At 40.8% G+C, this 21,784-nt stretch overlaps 1 protein-coding gene across 1 annotated transcript in view; it reads right to left on the bottom strand.

Moving 5' to 3' along the window:
- Window positions 1-1,205: 1,205 nt before the first annotated feature.
- The window catches only part of PODXL (podocalyxin like), an 82,375-nt gene continuing 61,796 nt past the window's right edge, over window positions 1,206-21,784 (bottom strand). The window contains exons 5-8 of the mRNA XM_063448297.1: window positions 9,061-9,220; window positions 5,768-5,820; window positions 4,072-4,239; window positions 1,206-2,992 (exon numbers count right to left, since the gene is read on the bottom strand). Coding sequence (XP_063304367.1) covers window positions 2,801-2,992; window positions 4,072-4,239; window positions 5,768-5,820; window positions 9,061-9,220 — 573 coding nt within the window. The 3' untranslated portion in view covers window positions 1,206-2,800. The remainder of the gene's footprint in view (window positions 2,993-4,071; window positions 4,240-5,767; window positions 5,821-9,060; window positions 9,221-21,784) is intronic.

Genomic DNA, 21,784 nt, shown 5'->3' on the forward strand with positions numbered 1-21,784 from the left:
ATCCAAGGTGGCATCACCTATTATCACAAATTTGCATTTTGCCTATGCCTTCTGTTAATTGGCTTTTAATTTAAATTATTTTACAACATATCAACATAGGGAGCGTTGTCACGAACTGTTAAATCAATCATTACTACTAATTTTTTTTTCTCAAAAACAGAAAGGAAAGTGAGTTTTGAGCTGGGCTATATAAAGGGCAAAACTAGTGTAGTTAACAACCCTTGAATAATATGATATATGCTGAGTATTCTACATTAAAATTGCATTATAGTTAATCGTTGCAAAACAAATAAAACCAGAATTAAAAAAATCTGCATTTACTAAAATTTTAACAAATATTTCCCAACCTCTAAAAACTTACTTGACTGGCGTCTTCAGCTAATGAAGATTCACCACTATTTTTTTCCAGCACTTAATTTCTTGTTAGTCCTGGCCATTGTCCAATCAAATGCTTTTCTAGGGCCGTATTCAAAAGACAGTTTAAGTTTTATTTTATTTTTTTAAAGAAAACTATAGATACCCACATCACTTCATCTTGGTAAAGTGGTCTACGTGCCAAATTTGGCAATTCGGTGTTTCTTGTCAATTCACTATAATTTGTTATTTAGTGAATATGTTTCCTTAATTTGACAATTCTATTTTTATTAGTAATTTCACCTTGTGAGAACTCTTGTTACTACTTCACTGATATCCTGCACAAGAAAAATCGTCATTCCTATAGACACACAAAGTACGTAGTGAGAAAAATAAGGAGAAATAAACAATAAAACATACACAATAAACATACAAATAAATCCTGCGCAGGTAAACTGGGCACACCCACCCATCTCTATTGAAAGATTTTTGGAAGTTATAGAAAATGTAGCAAAATCCATTCTATGTGATTTCATTACATTTGGACTGTTCAGTTGTACAAGGCCTGGATAATAGACATTCTGTGTCTTTGTTTTGGGGCTATTGTCTCATCAGTGTATACTACCACAAAAAAAAAGCTACTTTTAATCACACTCTTTTTACACTCTTTTTTCAAAAAACATACATCAACTTTTAATCACACTCTTTTTACATGTCTTTCAGATAGGTGTAGATTACAACCTTTTTCTAAGGGTTACCCTATTTCTGACTTAAGCAAGAATTGAGATATGTCCATTTTTTTTATACAGAATCAATTACAATTACAAAAAAGAACTCCCGCCCCCCCCCCCCAAATAAAAACAAAACAAACCAGCAACACAAAACGACATACTCATACTTTGTATTACTTTTGCATAGATTTGCTGTGTAGACCTGTCACTGATTAACTCATTTAGGACAAAGGACTTGGCACATCCTATGATATTATGAAAGCCCTGGCACGTCATTTAATTAATTTATAGGTGTTAAGGCTAGAATTTCTATTATTTTAAAGCATTGTTTAAGATAAACTTTTACTTTTCTCTTCTAATGTATTTTTTTCCAACAGGACCAAATACAACAACATTAAAGTACAAACTATTGGAATACAAATATATAATTTAAAATATTATGAAATCCGAAACTTATATTGCTTCAGAAGTAGTTAAAAACCACATTTAGTGTTTGCCTGTTTTTAAAGCCATGTAGCACGTTAAGTTAGTGTTTTAGAAAGGTATAAATTAGTGGCCCTACCATGCAAAACAAGTCAAGTTCAAAATGCGTGACAATGAAAGAAATTCAGAAACAGAAGATCTCTCAGTGGCACTTGTCACAGCTTCATATAATTCCCAGAATCCTTACTGTCATGAAGTCCTCTAAACTCCACAGAGCACTCTGATGTAGAATGCATTGCTGTGTCTTTTGGGAATTCCCAAATGGAATGCTAATATTTCATTCCAGACAAACCAATGTTTGCATTACATTATATGAAGCAGAATTGTTAAGGCCTTTAATGGCAGTTGGTGAAATTGTGGAAAAATACATATGGCATTCACGTTGCAAAATATGTCAAAAAAAGCTTTGCAGCTATAAAATTATTTACATTTCATTCACCTTCCAATTCATTTTTTGAACATAGATACAGTTAGCCCAAGAAAAATAGTAATGAAACAGAGAGAAAATTGACGCTCATTTTAAAAATATTTACTCTTTAGCTAAATATTTGAAGTGACAGAACCAATTGTCATTTCATACAAGATAAGCAATAACAGAAAACCCAAGACATTGTATGAGAGACTTGCATCGACGCTCTTGTGACACAAAATAAAGCAAATTTGGAGATATTTCACCGCTTGATAATCCTTTGCTTTGTCATACTTTTTTGCGGTGTTTTTAGAAAAGGTGTAATGGAAAAGCAGAAATAAAAATGATATAAAAATAAGTCAGGATGTTTTTTATCCAGTTTTCTTCAGGACTTTGTAGAACACTGGTATGCTGCTTTACATTTCACTTGTACATTGCAGAGCCCAAAGATTGTGCTTTATATTTAGAACGTAGTAGAATCGGCACTCCATATTGTTTTCTCATTTCCTGGTTTACCATCCAGGTTTTGAGTCATCAAATTTGAAGGGTTCTGTCATAGATGGATTAAAATTAGTATCCCTTTCCAAACTACCGGTAGTTAGAAGTGGTGAGTTCACGGGAAGCATTTATATCACACTGAGTGTTAGGAATAGTGTATATGTATAGTTTGAATTATGGGGGCATGGCTGAAAAAAAGACAGTCAGTTCCTCACTTTTTTGGCACTCATTAAAGAGGGATAGATTGGTTACTGCTTATCTGCTTTACTGGTCATGTGCTGCCTCTTAGTGTTGGATTTTCCAATGTCTTATTTGTCCAATTTGTTTATAAATGAGTGTCTTCTTCTTCATCCAGGTCTTCTCTAGTTAGGTTGTCTAATGGCACAATCCAGCTGTCCCCAAGCTCTCCATTAAGACCTCCTTTCTTCTCCTGCATTTCTGGAGATGTCTCCATCACCTCGAGGGTAGGGTTATCATGGTATCCATTTTCCATGGTTTGCAGCTCCTCTGTGAGCCTCTATCCAAATACACAAAACAGAAATTGTGAATCAATATTTTATTCTTTCTGATACTCTGATTATCTAAAAGGGTAGATCAAATGTATCCTTAAAACCTGATCTATAATGTTTTACAACCCTGATTGAAAAGTATTCTCCAGCTCTGGTAGCGGATTTCCTGACACTATAGTGCCCTGAGGGTGCCCCCACCCTCCGGGTCCCCCTCCCGTGGCGCATTGATATGCTAAAGATGGTGATCTGTAACACTCGTTTAACGTTGTAAATGGATTAGACTACTAAACACATGAAATGTAAATAAAGGTTTTTGTTTTTTTAAAACAGCAATGTAGTCTAGAAAAAGGCATTGAAGACTTTTGCAGACTCTAGTTCTGTTATACAGTTTATATATTCTATAGTCTATTCTATACAAATAAATACAATCTAACATTATAGCCATTTTTAGAAAAAAAAACATCAGTTACTTACTTTAAACCAGCGCCGGGCTCCCTCGGCGCTGGTGACCTCTCCTCCCCGTCCGACAGCCCCCCCGTCCGACGTCACTGGAGCCGAATGCGCATGCGCGGCAAGTGCCGTGCGCGCATTCAAAGTGTCCATAGGAAAGAATTTCTCAATGCTTTCCTATGGATGCACTGCGCGATGGAGGCGAAATTCGCCTCCAGCTTCGCAGATGCGCCTTTAGTGGCTGTCCGGAAGACAGCCACTAGAGGCTGGATTAACCCCATATGTGAGCACAGCAGTTTCTCTGAAACTGTTATGTTTACATGTGAATGGTTAAAACCTGAGGGACCTGGCACCCAGACCACTTCATTGAGCTGAAGTGGTCTGGGTGACTATACTGTCCCTTTAATTAGCAGTCCATAATTCAACATGTGATACTAGTAGCAGAGGCAATTATTATAATTAGCATTTATATAGCTATAACATATTCCGCAGTGCTTTACATCATAGAAAAGAAAATAGGTGAATAAGACCCTACTCAAACAATCTTACAGCCTATGAAACAATGATGTCATGGTTAAACATAAAGCTCAAACGAGTTAATTTTCACAACATTTTTACTATTGTACAAAATTTTTACCTGATCTCTCTTTTGAGACCGCCTCTGATGCCAACACCCATAGATTGCTGCTATAATTAGCAAAGATGCTGCCAAACTCACTATAGTTATTATAAGTGGCATGCTCAACCAGTCATCAAGTTCATCTGTGGGGACCTTGTCACCGTATGCAAACATGTTTGTTCCATCCTGAAATGTAAATATGGCAAATGTGATGTTAATATAAACCATAGAATGAGATGTGCGTATGAAAGATCTATTAGGCTTACATTCATTTGCTCTGATGCACAATATGAGACTCAATTTCCTAGCTCAATGCAGTATATAAAATGCTGCATCATATTTATTTATTCCATTTATAGGGCACTGGCATATTCCAAACATATGGGTTACTTTGACAGCCCCCTTTTGGGAAATGAAACTCTCAACTAGAGCAGAACACAAGCTAACTTGGTCCTGACTCTTTTTCGCAGGGAGGGATTTTACCCATACACTAGTAATGTGTAGGAGTGAACGATCACCGAGCTGTTCCTGTCTTGACCATAGCAAGACTACTTCCCTTGGCATCCCAGCATGCCAGAGTACGCAACCGACGGGCTATTCAGAAGGATTAACTCTCAGCACAAGACTTGCATCATTTTGTACTTTGCACAGTATATAAGGCATTCATTATACTGTTCCTGATATAGAACGTTTTTTGCATAAATTCCAATAAGGCAAAAGGGTGTTTTCATGTCTTATTTGTCTGATTTATGTCTTTTTCATGTCTTGGGTCTTATATCCCATTGGAGGCCACACACAATATTTACTCAACTCATTTTTCTTGTGTTTTTTTTTATATTTAGCTTAGTAAATTGCATTACTCTAAAACCACAGTTAATGCATTGTTCTACTAATGCTAAGTTTAGCCTGCTTTTACCTTTGTGAGCACATGACTACCCAGAGCTATTGATAGGCACAATACCCTTCAATTGGTGGATAGCAGAGTGTGTATACCAATGCTACTGCTATTGTATTAGTTTCTTAATCCACAAAATCAAATGTTTTCTGTTTGCCAGTTTGCTTCATAAGATTACTATGTACGACTCTCCCTGATATGTAGAATCATTTGTTAAATGTTATCATCTCAATTAAACAGTAAATTAAACACACACACACACACACACACTCTCTCTCTCTCTCTCTGGTATAGCAATTATTTTTATATATTTATTTTTAATATAATCATAAAGTTTGTCATGGTCATTCCTAAGCCTGAATGTAAAGAGAAGTACCATAATCTATCAACTCTAGCGAATTATTACCTATCAGGTATTTAGCATGCTGAATCTTCATAGACGCATATTACACAGCTTGAGAAATAAAGCAGAATAAATGTCATTGCCATGCGATTGCATTATAGAACCCTACCAATAAAAAAATACGTATCTTCTTAATCCAGTGTATCTTGCATTATGTCAAACCAAGCAATAAACATTAAAGCATTATTCATTGGCTATGAAATATAAAAACACATATCAGAGAAACATTGACTTATTATAGGGAGATGTGGGTTTATGGTGACATCCAAAAGCCAAATTTGCTATTTAGACTGTTATTAGAACCCCTTTAGACCTTTAATATTCTGTTTACCATAATGCTTCATGTGTATATGCGTGTTACCTCCCCCTTTATTTATAAACATATGTAATTGTGCAAAATTAAAAAAAAAACTTACCTCATATTTGATGCTCTTTAACTTCGGAAATAGATCACTTGCGTTTAAATGTGCTGCAAATAACAGAAATATAAATTTCAAAATTGGTAGTTTACAGGTGGTTTTAAAATATAATGCTGTTGGATTTCTGCAAAATGTACATGGCAAATACATAAGAAAAACATGAATTAGTAAGCTAAATGTTGCCACCAAACATAGCTAGTAAGATCCTTATCGTGCTTTTGCTTGAATTAAAGAACCACTATAGTGCCAGGAAAACAAACTTGTTTTCCTGGCTCTATAGGGTCTTTAGGTCTCCCCCACCCTCTGGGTCCCCCTCCTGCCGGGCTGAAGGGGGAGGTAGGGGTTAAATACTTACCTTTCTGCATTGCCGGGCTCCCTCGGCGCTGGGGACTCTTCTCCCTCTTCCGACGTCATCCGCTGAATGTGCGCATTCAGTCAGTCCATAGGAAAGCATTTCTCAATGCTTTCCTATGGACGGCAGCGTCTTCTCACTGTGAAAATCACAGTGAGAAGCGAGGAAGTGCCTCTAGCAGCTGTCAATGAGACAGCCACTAGAGGCTGGATTAACTCTACAGTAAACATAGCAGTTTCTCTGAAACTCCTATGTTTACAGCTGCAGGGTTAATCCTAGGTGGACCTGGCAACCAGACCACTTCATTGAGCTGAAGTGGTCTGGGTGCCTATAGTGGTCCTTTAACTCCAGCTAGCTAATCTCAAAGGCAAGCGGACGTGTCGAGGAGCTGAGCACAGTGTGTCTGCCTTTGAAAAGTTCTCAATGAGCTGTGATGGAGCTTATTGAGAAGTCTGTGATTGGACAGCCATGCACATAGCCAAGCATCTGAATTTATTCCCTGCTACTCTCCGGCACAGATGAGAAGGTCTGTGTTGGGAAAGAAGGAGATGTCTTGCAGTACCTGCAGTTACTAGATCTGCAGTTATTGTGAGACAATATTTATTTATTTATTTTTAATTTGTAGTTTACATGCAGTTTACATGCAATAAAACACTTTTCCATTTTATGAGTGATAATAACATAACAATGATATGTCAACACATATAAGTCGGGGCACTGAAGGTACATATCTGTGTTTAGTGATGCCGAATGTGGCAAGGATGTCGTGAGGGGGTAGACCTCTGTCATTTTCGTGTATGCGTATAATGATCAGGTTTGTCTTGTGTGCAGGCTATACGCCCTGTATATAGGGATAATTGTTATGAGGAGGCTATGTGTAAGGTGGGTGAAGGTACTTTATGCTAGAGCCAGGCGTTTTATTTCTACTCTTCTGCGCTGGGTAGAGTCCCCTGTTGTTGGTAAGTTATGTCTCTGGGTATTGGCTTTAGGGGTGTTTTGCTCGCTGGCTGAGTGCTCCTCTGTGTTGTCTGTGTCAAGTTCAGCTTCTGGAGGAAGGTTTCCTACCACATCTGGATGAGTCCAGGGTGGTCATCATGTCATCTCCCGGGACTTAAAGTGTTCCATCTATACCCCATCTGTATTTGATGTTTGCGGCGCGCAGTCGCATTGGGGTTGGGGCCAACTTCCTTTTCACCATTAATACCTCAAACGGTAGGTCCGCATATATCGCTATCAAGCTGCCCTCGAAGTTGATGTTGCCGGTAGCTCTGGAGCGGGACATGATTGCAGATCTTGCTGCCAGATCGGATGTCACCGCTATAAGGTCTCTGGGCACTTCCGCGGGTGCCGTCGCTGACTTACGTATCCTGAATGCCGACACCAGCAGCGGATTGTTCTCCCCCCTCTGTAGACCCATGGAGGTCATCATTCGTTGTAGGAAGGGGAGCAGCTCCGATCCTCCAATCTGTTCGGGGACCCCCCTGACGCGGATGTTTCGGCGCCTGTGTCTGGAGTCCAGCACGGTGACCGTGCGGGTAAGTTTCTGGACTTGAGTGGTCAGTGTTTTCATCTGCTCTTGGGTAGTCTGAATTTGAATGTCTCGTGCAGCCTCCCTTGTCTCTATTTCAGTGACTCTATTTGTGAGCATACTCAGATCCGCTTGGGCCTCATGGAGGTCCGCCTTCCAATCCTTCCTGAAGTCTTACAGGAGGTTTTTGATGTCTCTCCGTGTCGCCGGTGAGGAATCCCCCTCCGTATCTGAGTCCGATTGTATGCTGCTTTCCAATGGTGAAGCGTTTTCTCTTCCTCATCTTTGGACTCCTCCGAGGTTTTTCCTTTGCTTTGGGCCTCCGGCGCCATCTTGGCGGGAGCGCGAGGAGTAGGCCTTTCGAATGAAAGCCTAATATCGGGCATTCTCTGTGTCTCTGTTGTTCTGTTTTTTTTGTTTTTTCACCCCATGGTCGTCTCTGGGTGTGGGGCTGTGGGATGACAGCTTATGGGAGCAGGTAATTGTATTTAACTTCCCTCTGAATTTGTGAGACAATATTTTATATACTATAAGACTTGCTTTTCCCACAGAAATCCTTTGCTGTAGTAAAATCCATGTTTAAAATGGAATGAGGGAAAAATGTGATTCTTTGTTAAACTAATTTGCATATGCCCACCCAGAATCCTTAACGGTAGTAACATCACTGCAAATGTGTGATTTCTGGGGGAAATGCAAGTCTTATGGCTTGACTAGTGTGCAGATTTAAATTTAACATTGTATTAACTATCCACAGACCTCAGGTGGAAGGTATTTTCAATCACAACTTTTTCCATTTTTGTCTTTTGAGATATATATATATATATATATATATATATATAAAACAGCTAAAATTTGTATCTTGTAATACCTTTTTTATTGGACTAACAGAATTTTCTATTGATATATATATATATATATATATATATATATATATATATATATATATATATATATATATATATATATATATATATATATATATATATATATTGCTGCAGAAATTAGATTTCACATATCCCCAAATAAATCATGCAAAACTAATTGCATAACTGCATGTTTTTTTTTTTTTTGGAAATTAAATATACTATACTGTTACATTTTTTAATGGAGCGTTATTTTAATCTTTGCTTTTTTAAGTAATCAAACAAATTACCTCTTTTACTTCACACAGCAACTGTGCTTTAATGTATTTACAACCACAGCACACAGTAAATATTTTTGACATATTAGTTAAGGGGGCCATTTGGACTTTAGTGAATAACTCTTCGAGTATGATATGCTTATATCTCAGAAGCAAAGCGAAACATGTACTCTATGAAGAGGAAGACCGGAGAACAAAAACAGTACTATTGTGAAAATATGTTACCAACCCTGACTCAGATTAATATCTCATATTTTACATGTACTTACTTTCCACCAAAGCTTGCACTATTGCCAGTCGATCATCTTGTTGAGCATTGTAGCCAAGCACTACCTCGCATTTGTCAGTGGATATCTGGAATCCAGGTTTTATTGCTTTGCACACTTGTTCAACTGCACTCTTTAGGTTTACATCACTTAGGTTGTTATTCTGAAATCAATAAACAAATATCATGAAAACTTGTATATATTTCTATTTAAAGAAACACAAAATGTGTTAAACTGGTAAGCAGACACTTGTAAACAAATATACAAACCAGAATTAAGCAAGAAATACTTTGAAAAGTATTCAAAAAGCACTTTATACACTTACTGTAAACTTGGTCAGATTGCATTATTAGGCACGCCTCTCAGCTAGGAGAGTTTCCTTAACCCCTCCCCATCTTACCAACCCATGGCAGTTTCAGACCATTCCACTAATGATAGAAACAAGGCATCATTGCAGCAGCAGGAGAGAGAAACCCAACATCAGAACCTGCTCTGCATGATCACATTAATCAGGCTCCCTCTCCTCTCCCGCTGTCAGGATGCTCCAAGGTGAAATGAGAACCCAACTACAAGTGCCCATTGCAGTTTTCTAGCATTCCTAGGGATAGGACACTGATTGGTTAGATCAGTGTTCCCCCAGTGAGTGGGTGTAAAAAGCATAAGAAATAAGAAGCAAATAAATATGAGGAAACAAAATCATATTAACCTACTTCTTTCAATCTGTAACGTGAAGGAACGGTCTCATTCAACTATAAAGCTTTTTAATGAGACAGATTTTTTAAATTGATGAATGTCCCTTTAACATACCTCTCAACATTTTAATTTAGCAGAGAGGAGCTTATTCCCTCCTGGCTGTAAATGTTATTGAAGTTCTGCTTTAAGGTTGTGTGTATGGAAATGTGGAGATGTTGCAGAACTGTTCTAGATAAGCATGAGCTACCATTAGCCATTTGTGGAACTATGTGACTTTGAACAAGTACAAAGTATTTTATATAGGCAAGATAAATTCTATTACAATGACTATGCAGGAAAAACCCAGTCCAGGTTTTTGACTGGCTTCTTCATTTCCTAACTATGGATATTGAGCTAATCTGCAGCCATAATGCAGAGCTAATTAAGATTAGTAAAATAAAAAGTCACTTAAAAATATTTTTTTAAAGACTGAATACATTTACCATTCAAACAAATATATCAACTGCTTTCAACACTCTTTGTGTCTCCTCCCTACACCACTTCACAATTCAATCCAAATTAATGTAAGAACTCCATTGTACACACATATTTAATGATACATTTATATATGTGTAGGTACATTAACCCCTTAAGGACACATGACATGTGTGACATGTCATGATTCCCTTTTATTCCAGAAGTTTGGTCCTTAAGGGGTTAAAGAGTTCTTACATTCACACTTGGTAAAGCACTATTTAGGATATGGACATTGTCTTGAATTCGCATTGTTTAGTCGAGAGCACATTATCTGAGAAATATAAATACGAATGCACTTTATGCAATCTGGTAAGTACACTGAGCACTTTATTTGCATATGGTGTTCATTTAAGTGCTACATATATACAGTTACAATCAAAATTATTCAACCCAAATTAAACACCAGGTTTATTGTCAAAATTTACAGATTTTCAGCTTTTTGCAATGAACAAATCAAACAAAAGCATTTGAAATTGCTCAACACGACTAATGCTTCCAGTGGTTTCCCCAAATTCATCTGAAAAATCAATGGCATCTCCATTCTCATTATTATTCAACCCCTCCATGCCAAACATCTTTATTACTCAGCGGAGCACCCTTTTGCTGTCATAACCTGCTGAAAATGAGTTGCACAGCCAAACACCAACTTCCGGCAGTGTTCCTAAGGAATCTTAGCCTATTGCTTATGAGCAATTGCCTCCAGTTCAGTAACATTCTTTGATTTGTGTGCTGAAATCACCTTCTTCTAATCCCACCAGAGATTTTTCTATGGGGTTCATGTCAGGTAACTGTGATGTCCACTGTAGAATTTTCCAGGACTTCTTCTGCAACCAAGTCTTGGTGGAATTTGAGGCATGTTTGTGTGGTGTTTAGGCAGGTTACATCTTGCAACGTTTGACCTGAGGCAAATACTATCTAATGGTCTATTTCATGAACATTACACTCACAGATCTCTTTGCAGTTGAGATTAGATGGAGGTGTGTTGTGATGCCTATTGGCATATAGTGCATAAGAGAGGTGGCAGACAAGAAATAGCTTTTGCTAGCCCAGCCCTGTGTGACTCTGTATTGGGGCTGGTAGCCCACAATCTTGCAGGGTTATTCACTAAAGTGAGAATTCAGGATGAATTAAAAAGTGAATTTCAAACTTAAGTTCAAAATAACCAAACTGGAAAAGTCAGGTACGCATTCAGTTTGGCTACTCTGGCCTTATATTTAATATTAATTTTTAATTCTCACTTTTCTAATGAACCCTGTTAATGATCTCAGGGCCTGGATTGACCAACTGCAGCATCTGGGGCCAAATTAATTTTCAGCCTGTGATGGGTATGTATTATATGGGGTTGTTTGCCACCAGCTACAGGACGACAACAGGCAATGGCTTTCTATGGAGTTATGGGATAGAGAGTTTGCATTACTTTGGTCTACACAAATCTCTGTAAATGATTCCTCATGCTGCACAGATCACTGTGTAACAGACAGGGGAGAAGGCCTTATAAGTCAAACTAAGTTGCAGAAGAGTTTTACGTACCTAGATGGCAGTGCAGTGTTGCAAAATATCCTGCGTGAACTCACACACAGTTGAGCAGTTGCCAAACCTTATTAAATAAACATTCTGAGCATCCATGGCATCCATTTTGTGGCAGAACAGCAGTTTATTTAAAACCCATCACTGTTTTCCTGAAACACAAATGCAGAAGACTACCCGACCCAGCAATGTCTTACATTATCTCTGATGACTATGCCCTCTGCACAGGAGATCATCATTTTCTGGCACTATGGGAACTTAAAGTTTAAATAGATTCTGATCTCCGCTCACTGTGTGTATTTTTAGTACATTTGTATTCTTTTAGGGCATTTGCATTCTTATCTGTGAGTTACAGCAGGGATTCAGAGGAATAAGATCTCCCTCGAGAAATGTCATGTAGAGCTGAAAGCTCTCCAGAGATATTTTGTCCTGCACAGAAGGTTCTAAAAGTTCCAAACAATAAAGAAATGGAAGATATTCTGTTGAAAGTTTGATGATTTTGGAGCTCAACCTCTCATTACCCAGTCATAGGGATGGCCTGGCTCACAGATTTTTGGAGCTAAGGTGGCTCATACAGATATGTTTTTCTTAGGGAAATTGACTGTGACTGTGAATAATAGGAGTGATATAACGTAGAAATGCCTGTGCATAGTTACTTGAGAACACTAAGAAATATGATGAATCAGGAGACAAGTTTAATTAATATATTGGATGTAACAGTGGGACAACATGAGTAATGATTTTGTTTATTTAGGAACAGAGCCAAACAGACAAATTAAAATATTAGGTATGGATTATCACTTTCAGGTTACATTGGCATGAAGTCATTGTTGAGCTGGTTCAATTGGCATTTAGAAAGCAGCAAAAATTAGTCATAGGCTCTTTTTTTATATATAACCTTTATTTTATTTTTGTTCATCACGTAAGATAAGCTGGTATTACAGAGCTTCCATAAGTTCTTTTTTTAAGTGTCTAGAAGTAGATCTACTAGTATTACAAAAACCTAAGAGATGTCTAAAATGAATACCCTTGGTAGGGAACATTCATAGCTGGCAAAATGAGAATTAAAACAGACTACCTACTATCCAATACACTAAGACTGCTATAGTTGTAACGACCAGTTGTTTGGGAAGGGCTGCTAAGGAGACTAAACTAAATAAAGTGTATTTGCATTTAGCCTCCATTTTCCCATTTCAAAATGTATGATATTAACAGTCTGTTAAAAATCCTAGAAGTAACCTCAATCTTTCTCTAACGACCTGACATAATGTACAGAACACCAAACTTTCAGGTTATTGTGGGTGACTGTTGACTATTCGGATTAACTTTAACCTCTTTAGAATTCAGTGACAGCCTGCAGTTACTCCAGGAATCCCGGCATGTAGTACTGGTGGGTGGTGGTGGTGCAGGGCTTCACCAACACCAAACTCTACTAAAGCAGCACTGTCATGGCCGCATCTGTTTTTTTATTTAACCCCCCACCCGACTACAATACATCTAATTCCCCTCCTAGTCACCCCCAAATGCCCCTAGGTCCCCCATATTACCGTTGTTTTAAACTTTATTTTGTGCCTAGACCTAGGTCTAGGGCGCCGCCATCTTTGTGTGGGTAGATAAAGGCCCTGTGGGACACGACATCTGCCCACACTAGATAGCATTATGACATTCCTGCGCATGCCCAGTTAAACACTTGGGCATTCGGACGGGAATTTCGTCTATTCACTCATTCGTCAAAAAGACGAATGAATGAAAAGAAATTTCAAACGAATGAACAAAGACCTCTTCATTTGTTTGTTTAGTTTATTACAAGGATGGAACTACTGGCTCTCATTTCCCTCCTTTTAATACTGTATTACAAGAAGTGGCTCCCCGCCACTTCCTAACTTCCCCCATGCCCCACGAAGACCCTCATAATAGCATAAGGAAGATTAAGATCTCCCGAATGCCCCTACTCGCTATGCCGTGAGTAGGGGCATGTCTACTAAATAGTAAGCAGCCCCTTTATGTTACTTAGGGCCCCTACCTGCTGCTTGTGTGTGGGGGCCGGGGGGAGACAATAGGTCCCCCCCTTTTGTTGCTTTTGACCCCCATCTGCTGCTCATGGGTTGGGGCTGGGGGGAGACAATAGGTTCCCCACTTTTGATACTTAGGGGGGACAGTAGCCCCCCCCCATCCAGTTTAATAGCCCCCACTCACATGGCATGGGTGGGGGCTCAGGAGGGGGGACACTATGTCCCTTCATTATTTACATAGGAGTAGGGGACTTTTTTTTTTTTTTTCAATTTGACCATTTTTATTTTTTTCATAAGTCTGAACAAGGGATACAGAAGAGAAAAAAGGGGGGAAGGGATTCACAATTATCACATTGCCAGCATTTGTTAGTAATCGACTTGGTTCAATTGGTACAGTATTACAATATGTACAATATGGTTGGTGCTATTTACATTGCTGTATTCGACAATGAGAATCATCACAACTCTACATGCAGTTTGGAGTGTTTCCTAGGGTATCAGACATGTTGCATCGGATATATACATGCAAAGGTTACATTACACATTTTAAGATTTGTCAGTTGATTTGCCTTGGAACATCTGCTGATTGTTGAGTCTACCTGATATCTATCACAAATATGGTTCGCTTTTGCATTGTTCTCACTGAGGTTTGGCAGCTACTTGTTAGTACTGAGGTCGATTACGCCAATTTGCGATGTCTAATCTCTTTCTTTGGTTATCGTGTCTGTTTACTTGTAGTTCCGGGAGGGGGGGTATGGGGTTTTCTGACCTGGAGGTGTGGGAGGGGTAGAAGAAAGAAAGGTAGGGGGGGGGGGAGGAGTTCCATGGGCTCTTCTTCGAGTTTGCGAAGCTTCCGGCTACCTTGCCGTATTTGTTGTTTCTTCGTGGTATTTAGGCCTGACTCCCCTCAACTATGTACAATGTGGGTTCAAGTTCTCCATTGCCCTGGATCAGGTGTAGTGGTGGGGGTGTTCCATAAACCTCTATCCTGCCTCTCTGGTAGCATCGCTCCTCTTATCTCTCCTGTTACAATGATTACCCCTCACTATTGATTTTTTTTTTTAATTTATCTATTATTTATGACTCTAACTCATCCACTATTCCTAGCTTCTCCACAAAGACCTCCCATTCATGTCTAGCTTGTATGATGTGTTTTGCTATGTGGGACTGCTGGTTAGTCCCTATTTCATAAGTCAAGTTAAGTGATATTTGTTGTATCAAGTCATTCCGTTTGGGTGTTCGCGTTTGTTTCCATCTCCTTGCTATCAGGAGGGTGGCCGCGATCAATATGTGGAACATTAGGCTGGCTTGTGTTTTTGTGTAGGTTTCGAGTGACATGAATAGTAAGGTGCATTCCGGTCTTAGCTCAAATTCGATTTGCAGTGCACCCTGTATCGTCTCCTCTACTCTCCTCCAGTATTTCCTAAGGGCGGGCAGGTCCACCAAATGTGGAGCATTGTGCCCTCCCCTGTTAAGCATCTCCAACATGTTTTGGGGGAGTTGGGATAGATGCGCGCCAATCTGATTGGCACCATCTGTATTGTAATTTGCGCATGAGTTCTAGATGGGATGAGCAGCGAGACCTGCCTTTATGAGCCGTGAAGGCTCGGGACCATTGGTCGTCTGAGAATTCCATACCCATGTCTTTGTGCCATGCTGCTCTAAAGTTGTCCCCCTGTTTTTGTTGGCTCGGATCATTAAGTATTGCATAGATGAGTGAGAGTGGTTTTTTGGGCATGGTCATGGACAGACAAGCGTGTTCTACTCTTTTTGCATGTGACGTGGTGTTCGGGGTGGTGTTGTGTGCCAGTATTCCTTTTAGTTGTATGTAAGAGAATATCATATTTTGCGGTCAGTTATATTCTAATTGTAGTTCTGGGAATTGCTTCATGTGTCCCCGACTATACAGGTGCTTAACTAGTGTACATCCCCTGTCTATCCATTTGCGGTGGTCGAAGGTGGGGTGCGCTATATGGATGCTAAATATGGGGGTGGCTAGTGACCAGGCATTTGTGTACCCAAAGAGTGTACCCACAAGAGGTATTTAAGGCCTTTGGGATTTGTCCAGGTCGATTCCATCTCTATCCACTGTGGTGGATTTTCTGCTGCGTGGGCCTGTAGGGCCGTGGATAATATTGCTGCTCTATAGTACGTCCGCATGTCTGGCAGTCCCAGCCCTCCCTGGTCCACAGTCTTAGTTAGAATCGTCGTGGCTACTCTTATTTTTTTGTGTGCCCATACAAAACTTGTGATAACATTTTGCATCCGTTTTAGGTACGTATTAGGCAGGGGGATCTGCAGTGTCCTAAGTAAGTATTGGTATTTAGGCAGTAACATCATTTTGACTGCTGCCAATCTCCCCACCCATGACATGTAGGTGTTTTCCCATTTTTTCAGCGTGTCACTGTATTCTCTGTGTAATCTTCCATAGTTGGGTTCCAGGAGACCTTGTGGATCTCTCGGGATTCTCAGACCTAGGAATGTGAGGTGGTCGTCTCTCCAGTCCAGTGGGAATGGGAGTTTGAGGTGTTCTATAGAGCTGTGTGGCAATCCTATCCCCATCGCTTGGGTTGTTGTGACATTTAGTTTATAGTACGATTGTTCCCCGTAATTCTTTATTTCCTGCAGTAGGTTTGGTAGTGATATGTGCGGCTGTGTAAGTGTAAGTAGTATGTCATCTGCGAACAGGTTAGTTTTGTACTCCCTCCCCCCTATTTCTATACCGTGTATCGCAGGATTTTCCCGTATCCTCACCGCCAGCGGCTCCAACGCCAAGACATATAGCAGGGGGGACAGGGGGCATCCCTGTCTCGTACCATTCGTGAGCCTGAACGGCTCGGACAGAAACCCTGCATTGAGTACCCTTGCTGAGGGCTCGCTATATAGGGCCCTCACGACTGACACAAAGCCAGGGGGGATATCGAACTTGCTTAGCACTGCTCGTCAGAACCCCCAGTGCAGGCGGTCAAAAGCTTTTTCTGCGTCGAGGGAGACCATCAGTCCCCCTCTCTGCTGAGTTTTCAGATGGTAAAGGATGTTTATGACCTTCCTGGTGTTTTCTGCTCCCTGTCTCCCTTTGATGAATCCCACCTGGTCATTGTGTATGATGTGTGGTAAAATGTTTCCCAACCTATTTGCGAATAGTTTAGCGAAGAGCTTCGCGTCAGTGTTGAGGAGGGAGATGGGACGGAAATTTTGCGGTGTTGTGGGAGACTTGTTGGGTTTAGGGAGCGTGACAATATGGGCAGACAGTGTGTCTCTGGGGAGTTCGCCCTTTTGGGCTGCTTCTGTGAACATTCTGGCTAGGTAGGGTGCTAGAATTGTGGTGAACTGTTTATAATATTGGTTGTCAAACCCGTCTGGTCCCGGGGATTTCCCCGGCGGAAGGGTCTTGATTATGTCCATTATCTCTTGGGCCTCTATCGGTCCCGTCAGGGTTGCCTGTTGTTGTGGTGTAAGCTTGGGTAGTTGCACCCCGTCTAGGTAGTTTCCTATGCTTACATTAGTTGGGTGTGTTATTTTTGTATCGTTCTGGATGTTATATAGTGAGGAATAATATGTTGCAAACACCTCGCTTATTCCCTTGGGCGTGGAGATTTTTGTTCCTGATATGTCTGTGCGATAAGATATTTTCTGAGATGCCTGTCTCTTTTTCAGTCGTTGAGCCAATAATTTGCTTGCCTTGTTGCCTTGTGTGTAATGTGATATCTTGAGCTTCTGCATGTGGTAATTCAGTGTGTCTATTGCTTGTTTGTGCATGAGCTGAGTGATTTGTTGTATTTTAGCTTTCGTTTCAGCCGTTGGGGTCTGTTGGTTTAGGCTATTCAACTCATACAGTTCCCTCTGCCATGCCCGTAGCTGAGTTTGGCGTGATATTTTTATGTAGGTTGCCCTGCGAATTAGCAGGCCTCGCGCTACAGCTTTGTGTGCTAGCCATAATGTTGCGTCTGTGGTGTCTTTTGTGTCGTTTTGGTGAAAGTATGTTTTTAGGTCCCCCTCTAGGGATTTGGCAAATTCTCTATCCCTCAACAAAGAGTTGTTAATTTTCCATGGGCTGCGATGCTTAAAGTCATAGATATTTTTCAGTTCTATAGTCACTGGTGCGTGGTCGGACCACGTGATCTGCTGTATGTCACTGTGTAGGAGTTGGTCTAGCGCTGCTCCTGAGAGTAGGAATCCGTCTATTTTGGAGTAGGAGTTATGCACTGCCGAGAAGTGGGTGTATGCTCTTTCTGTCAGGTGCAATACTCTCCAAGCATCATAAAAATGATGGCTGTGCAGGAGTTTTGCAATAGCCCTACATTGTCTCTTTAATGGGCGGTGGTGTTTCCGGTGGGGTGATAGAGTGGTGTCAAGTTGTGGGTCAAATATGTGGTTGAAATCTCCCCCTAGCACAGTGATACCCGCCTGGGTTTGCTTTATTTTGGTTAGGATCTTGTGCAAGAAATTCCTCTGGTTTGTATTTGGGGAATATATATTTACAATGGTATATAGTATGTCATTAACCAGCCCCTGGACTATGACGTATCTACCGTTCGGGTCTACGACTGCTGTGTGTAGCGTGAATGAGACTGCTTTGTGTATTAGGATGGAAGCTCCTCTAGACTTCGTGGGAGACGTGGCATGGTATTGGTGTGGGTATTCTATGGGTAATATTTTTGGGTGGTCATTGTGCCTGAAGTGCGTTTCTTGGAGGCATAATATATCTGCTCCTAGGGCGCTAACTTCCCTGTTAAGTTAATGGCGCTTAACTGGTGCATTGAGGCCTCGGACGTTAAATGTACATAGCTTCACGGTGGTTTATGAGTGTAGTGTGCTTTATATCTCACGTGTTGGTCTACGGTTAGAAGGGTACCTGCTCTTCCCAGCTTGATCAAGCCTAGCAGTGTGGCCCTGTGTGTGTACGTTATTTGTCCTTCTGAGGTTACGGAGCATTGAGTGACAGTGGTCTGGCAGTTTCCAGGTCCCGTCAGTACCCCTGTGAGTGTTGGAGTCGGGTTACCCACTAACCCTGATGTCAATTTAGTAATACTTAGCCCATCATGTGGGGTGAAAACATGGTATATAACAACATACAACAATACAGTAACATAAACAACAATATATACATAAACATTCCTATCAATTGGTGTTGCCTTTGAATCGGCGTGGCACTGCATTTTCGTGCCTTGGGGGTAGAGGCTTATGGCCTCACGTCCTTAGGGAGCTGTCTCCCTCTACGGCTATATTTTGTTTTATACATTGGAGAAATCCAACGTTTGTCTAAAGCCTTAGACATTAAACTGATAGTAAGCATTCCTCTTTTTTTTTTTTATTATTTTTTTTTTTTTCTTCTATTGTTTCAATTTAGCTTTATCTACCGCTATAGTAAATCCCTGTCTGGGATGGGGCGCATGTGGATGCGTTTCTAATTGTGCATCTCGGTCATGTGGATGAGTTGAGTTGGCACACTACGACCAGCTGGCCAGGGTGGGAGATAGAAGCCTAAACTCTATGGGCCCCTGGACTCTCTGAGAACTTTTTAATGTACACGTTTATAAATTAGAGGCCCTTATCAATCTCCTTACTCACTCAAGAGCCTATGAGTTATACCATGTGCGGGTTACAATACAGTACTTTACCCTACCCCTTAGTTGGCCATCTCGTGCGTTAATGCGCCAGACCTCCTCCACAAGCAAAGTCTCTGTCTCTTATTTCTTTTTCGCCCTCTTCCATTCCTGTGGGGCCTTGGTCTTATTCCTCTCTTGTTCCTCCGATGCCATGGCAGCCATGTTCCATTCCCGCAAAATTCTTAGGCCGTCCTCCGGGGAGTCCATGACGGTGGTTTTCCCTTCTCTCATCACCAGAAGTTTGGTGGGGTAGCCCCATCTATATGGGAGATGATTGTCCCTGAGCAGCGTGGTTATGTCTCGGAAATCGCGTCTTCTCTTTAAGGTATATGAAGATATGTCCGCATAGATGGTGGTCCCTTTATACGCCGTTGGTAAGTCCTTCCGTTTTCTGCTGGCATTGAGTATCGCCTCCTTGGCGTGGTAATAGTGCATGCGTAGTAGGATGTCTCTTGGTGTGTCAGCCGGTAGGAATTTTGGCTTGGCGGTTCTGTGGATCCTATCCAACAGGAGCAGGTCTTGTGGTAGGTCTGGGGCTAATTCTCTTAGCAAGCCCGTGATGTGGGCTGTGAGGTCTTCCGTTTTAACCGCTTCCGTCACTCCTCTTATCCTCAGATTATTGCGGCGTGCCCTATCTTCAATATCCGCAATTTTGAGGTCCTGGTTGTCCAATTTTGCGCCCAGGCCCTCTACAGTGTCAGCCAGGGAATTGTGAGCCTCCGCCATTTCTGAGAGCTGATCCTCTGCGCGCGAAGTGCGCTGGCCTATCTCCTGTATCTCCTTACTTAAATCTTTGATGGCTCTGTCCATCTTCCCCACTATTTTGTCAGACATCTCTTCCAGAAGTCTTTTCAGAGTATTGTGGGTTAGTGGGCTGTTTTGTTCGTTCTCGCCATGCAGGGGTCTGTTTCGAGTTCCCCGCCGGCGCCATCTTGGACATGCTCTGCCTGGTTTGAGGCCTTACCCTGTCCTGTCCTCGAGGCAAAGAAATTGCTCTTTTCTCCCCTCTCTCCGGTCCTCTTACTCTTTGGCTGGGACATTCTGGCGGCTTACAGCGGTTTTCGGTTTCGTTAGTCGGCTTTATTCTGTGGTAATGTCTCCTATTTAGCCATCGCGGCTCGGAGCTCCAGCTACATGCGACTGCTCCTGTCCGCGTCCAGGACACGCCCCCGGGACTTTTTTTTTTTACACAACAGTGAACATTGAGCAGCCAGGATAGCGAGTAGGTATAGCAGTATAGCGAGTAGGGGCAGAAGGGAGATTTTAATCTCCCTTAATTACTAATACTAAGTAATCTTTATTTAGTATTAGAAAATTTGGCTAAAAGACCAATCTTGGTCTTTCAGCCTTTTATAAGATAGCTCCCTAATACCGTGGGAATCAGGGAGTATCTACTCGCGGCACAAATAGATCGGCATTTCATTCATTTGAATGAAATTCAGATCCGAACAAAAATTCTCGAATTGCATCCTAACACGAATGGACAAACTGTTCTCCTTCTGTTAGCACAAAATTCGGTAGCTTTGCCGACATCCTGTCTATATGACAGGACGTTCAGGATTAGTAAAAGCAGGCATCGCGAGATCACGGAGGAAAGGGTGAGAATTGTGGGGAAATTTTTCTGACCCACTTGAGCTGGTTAAGCATAGGAAAAATACAAAAGACAAAGTAGTCCCTGCTTTGTCTTATGTTTTAAAGAAAACTAGATCAGATAGGAAAAAAAGAAGAACAGATCCTGAGAGAGGGAGAGAAGAGGAAGCGATTGGGGAAAGTTTGGCATGACAGTGCCGGTTTAAGGAATTTATCACTGTTATGTATCCTTTGTCCATTGCTTGATAGGATGATGATACTTGATACTGTGATAGGAATCTTTCATGATTATTTTATCTGTTGCCGCAGGGTCCAGTAACTTTTTTTTTTTGTTGCTCATGTAATTTCTACAGAGAATTAGAGCTAAGTGGTCACTTGCACCTCAATGTCATATAGCTCAAAGTTAAAGATATCAAACTATACGTGCAAGACACACATTTCCTATACAGAAATAAAAATAAAACAGAAAATAGTGTAATCTGTATATATGTTTCTGTAAGTAGGTGTCAGAATTAGGAACACTCACAATTTTCTGAGCCCATTAAAGGGACAATCAAAATATAAACACCTAAAAGAAAAAACTCGTTCTAATACCAGGTTCAGTCAGTTGAATACTCTCCAAGGTCTTTTTCAATAAACTCCGTCGTCGTGTGTGTAGATTACATTACGTAATTTCCTGTGACGAATCGGGTTTGTATGTCGGCTGCAGATACGTCACTTCCTGTGATGTCTGTGTGCAGAATGATTATCTCCAAAGGATAGTTGCATTGTCAAAAAAGG

Source organism: Pelobates fuscus, chromosome 3 (assembly GCF_036172605.1).
Source record: "Pelobates fuscus isolate aPelFus1 chromosome 3, aPelFus1.pri, whole genome shotgun sequence".
In the NCBI taxonomy this organism is placed as follows: Eukaryota; Metazoa; Chordata; class Amphibia; order Anura; family Pelobatidae; genus Pelobates; species Pelobates fuscus.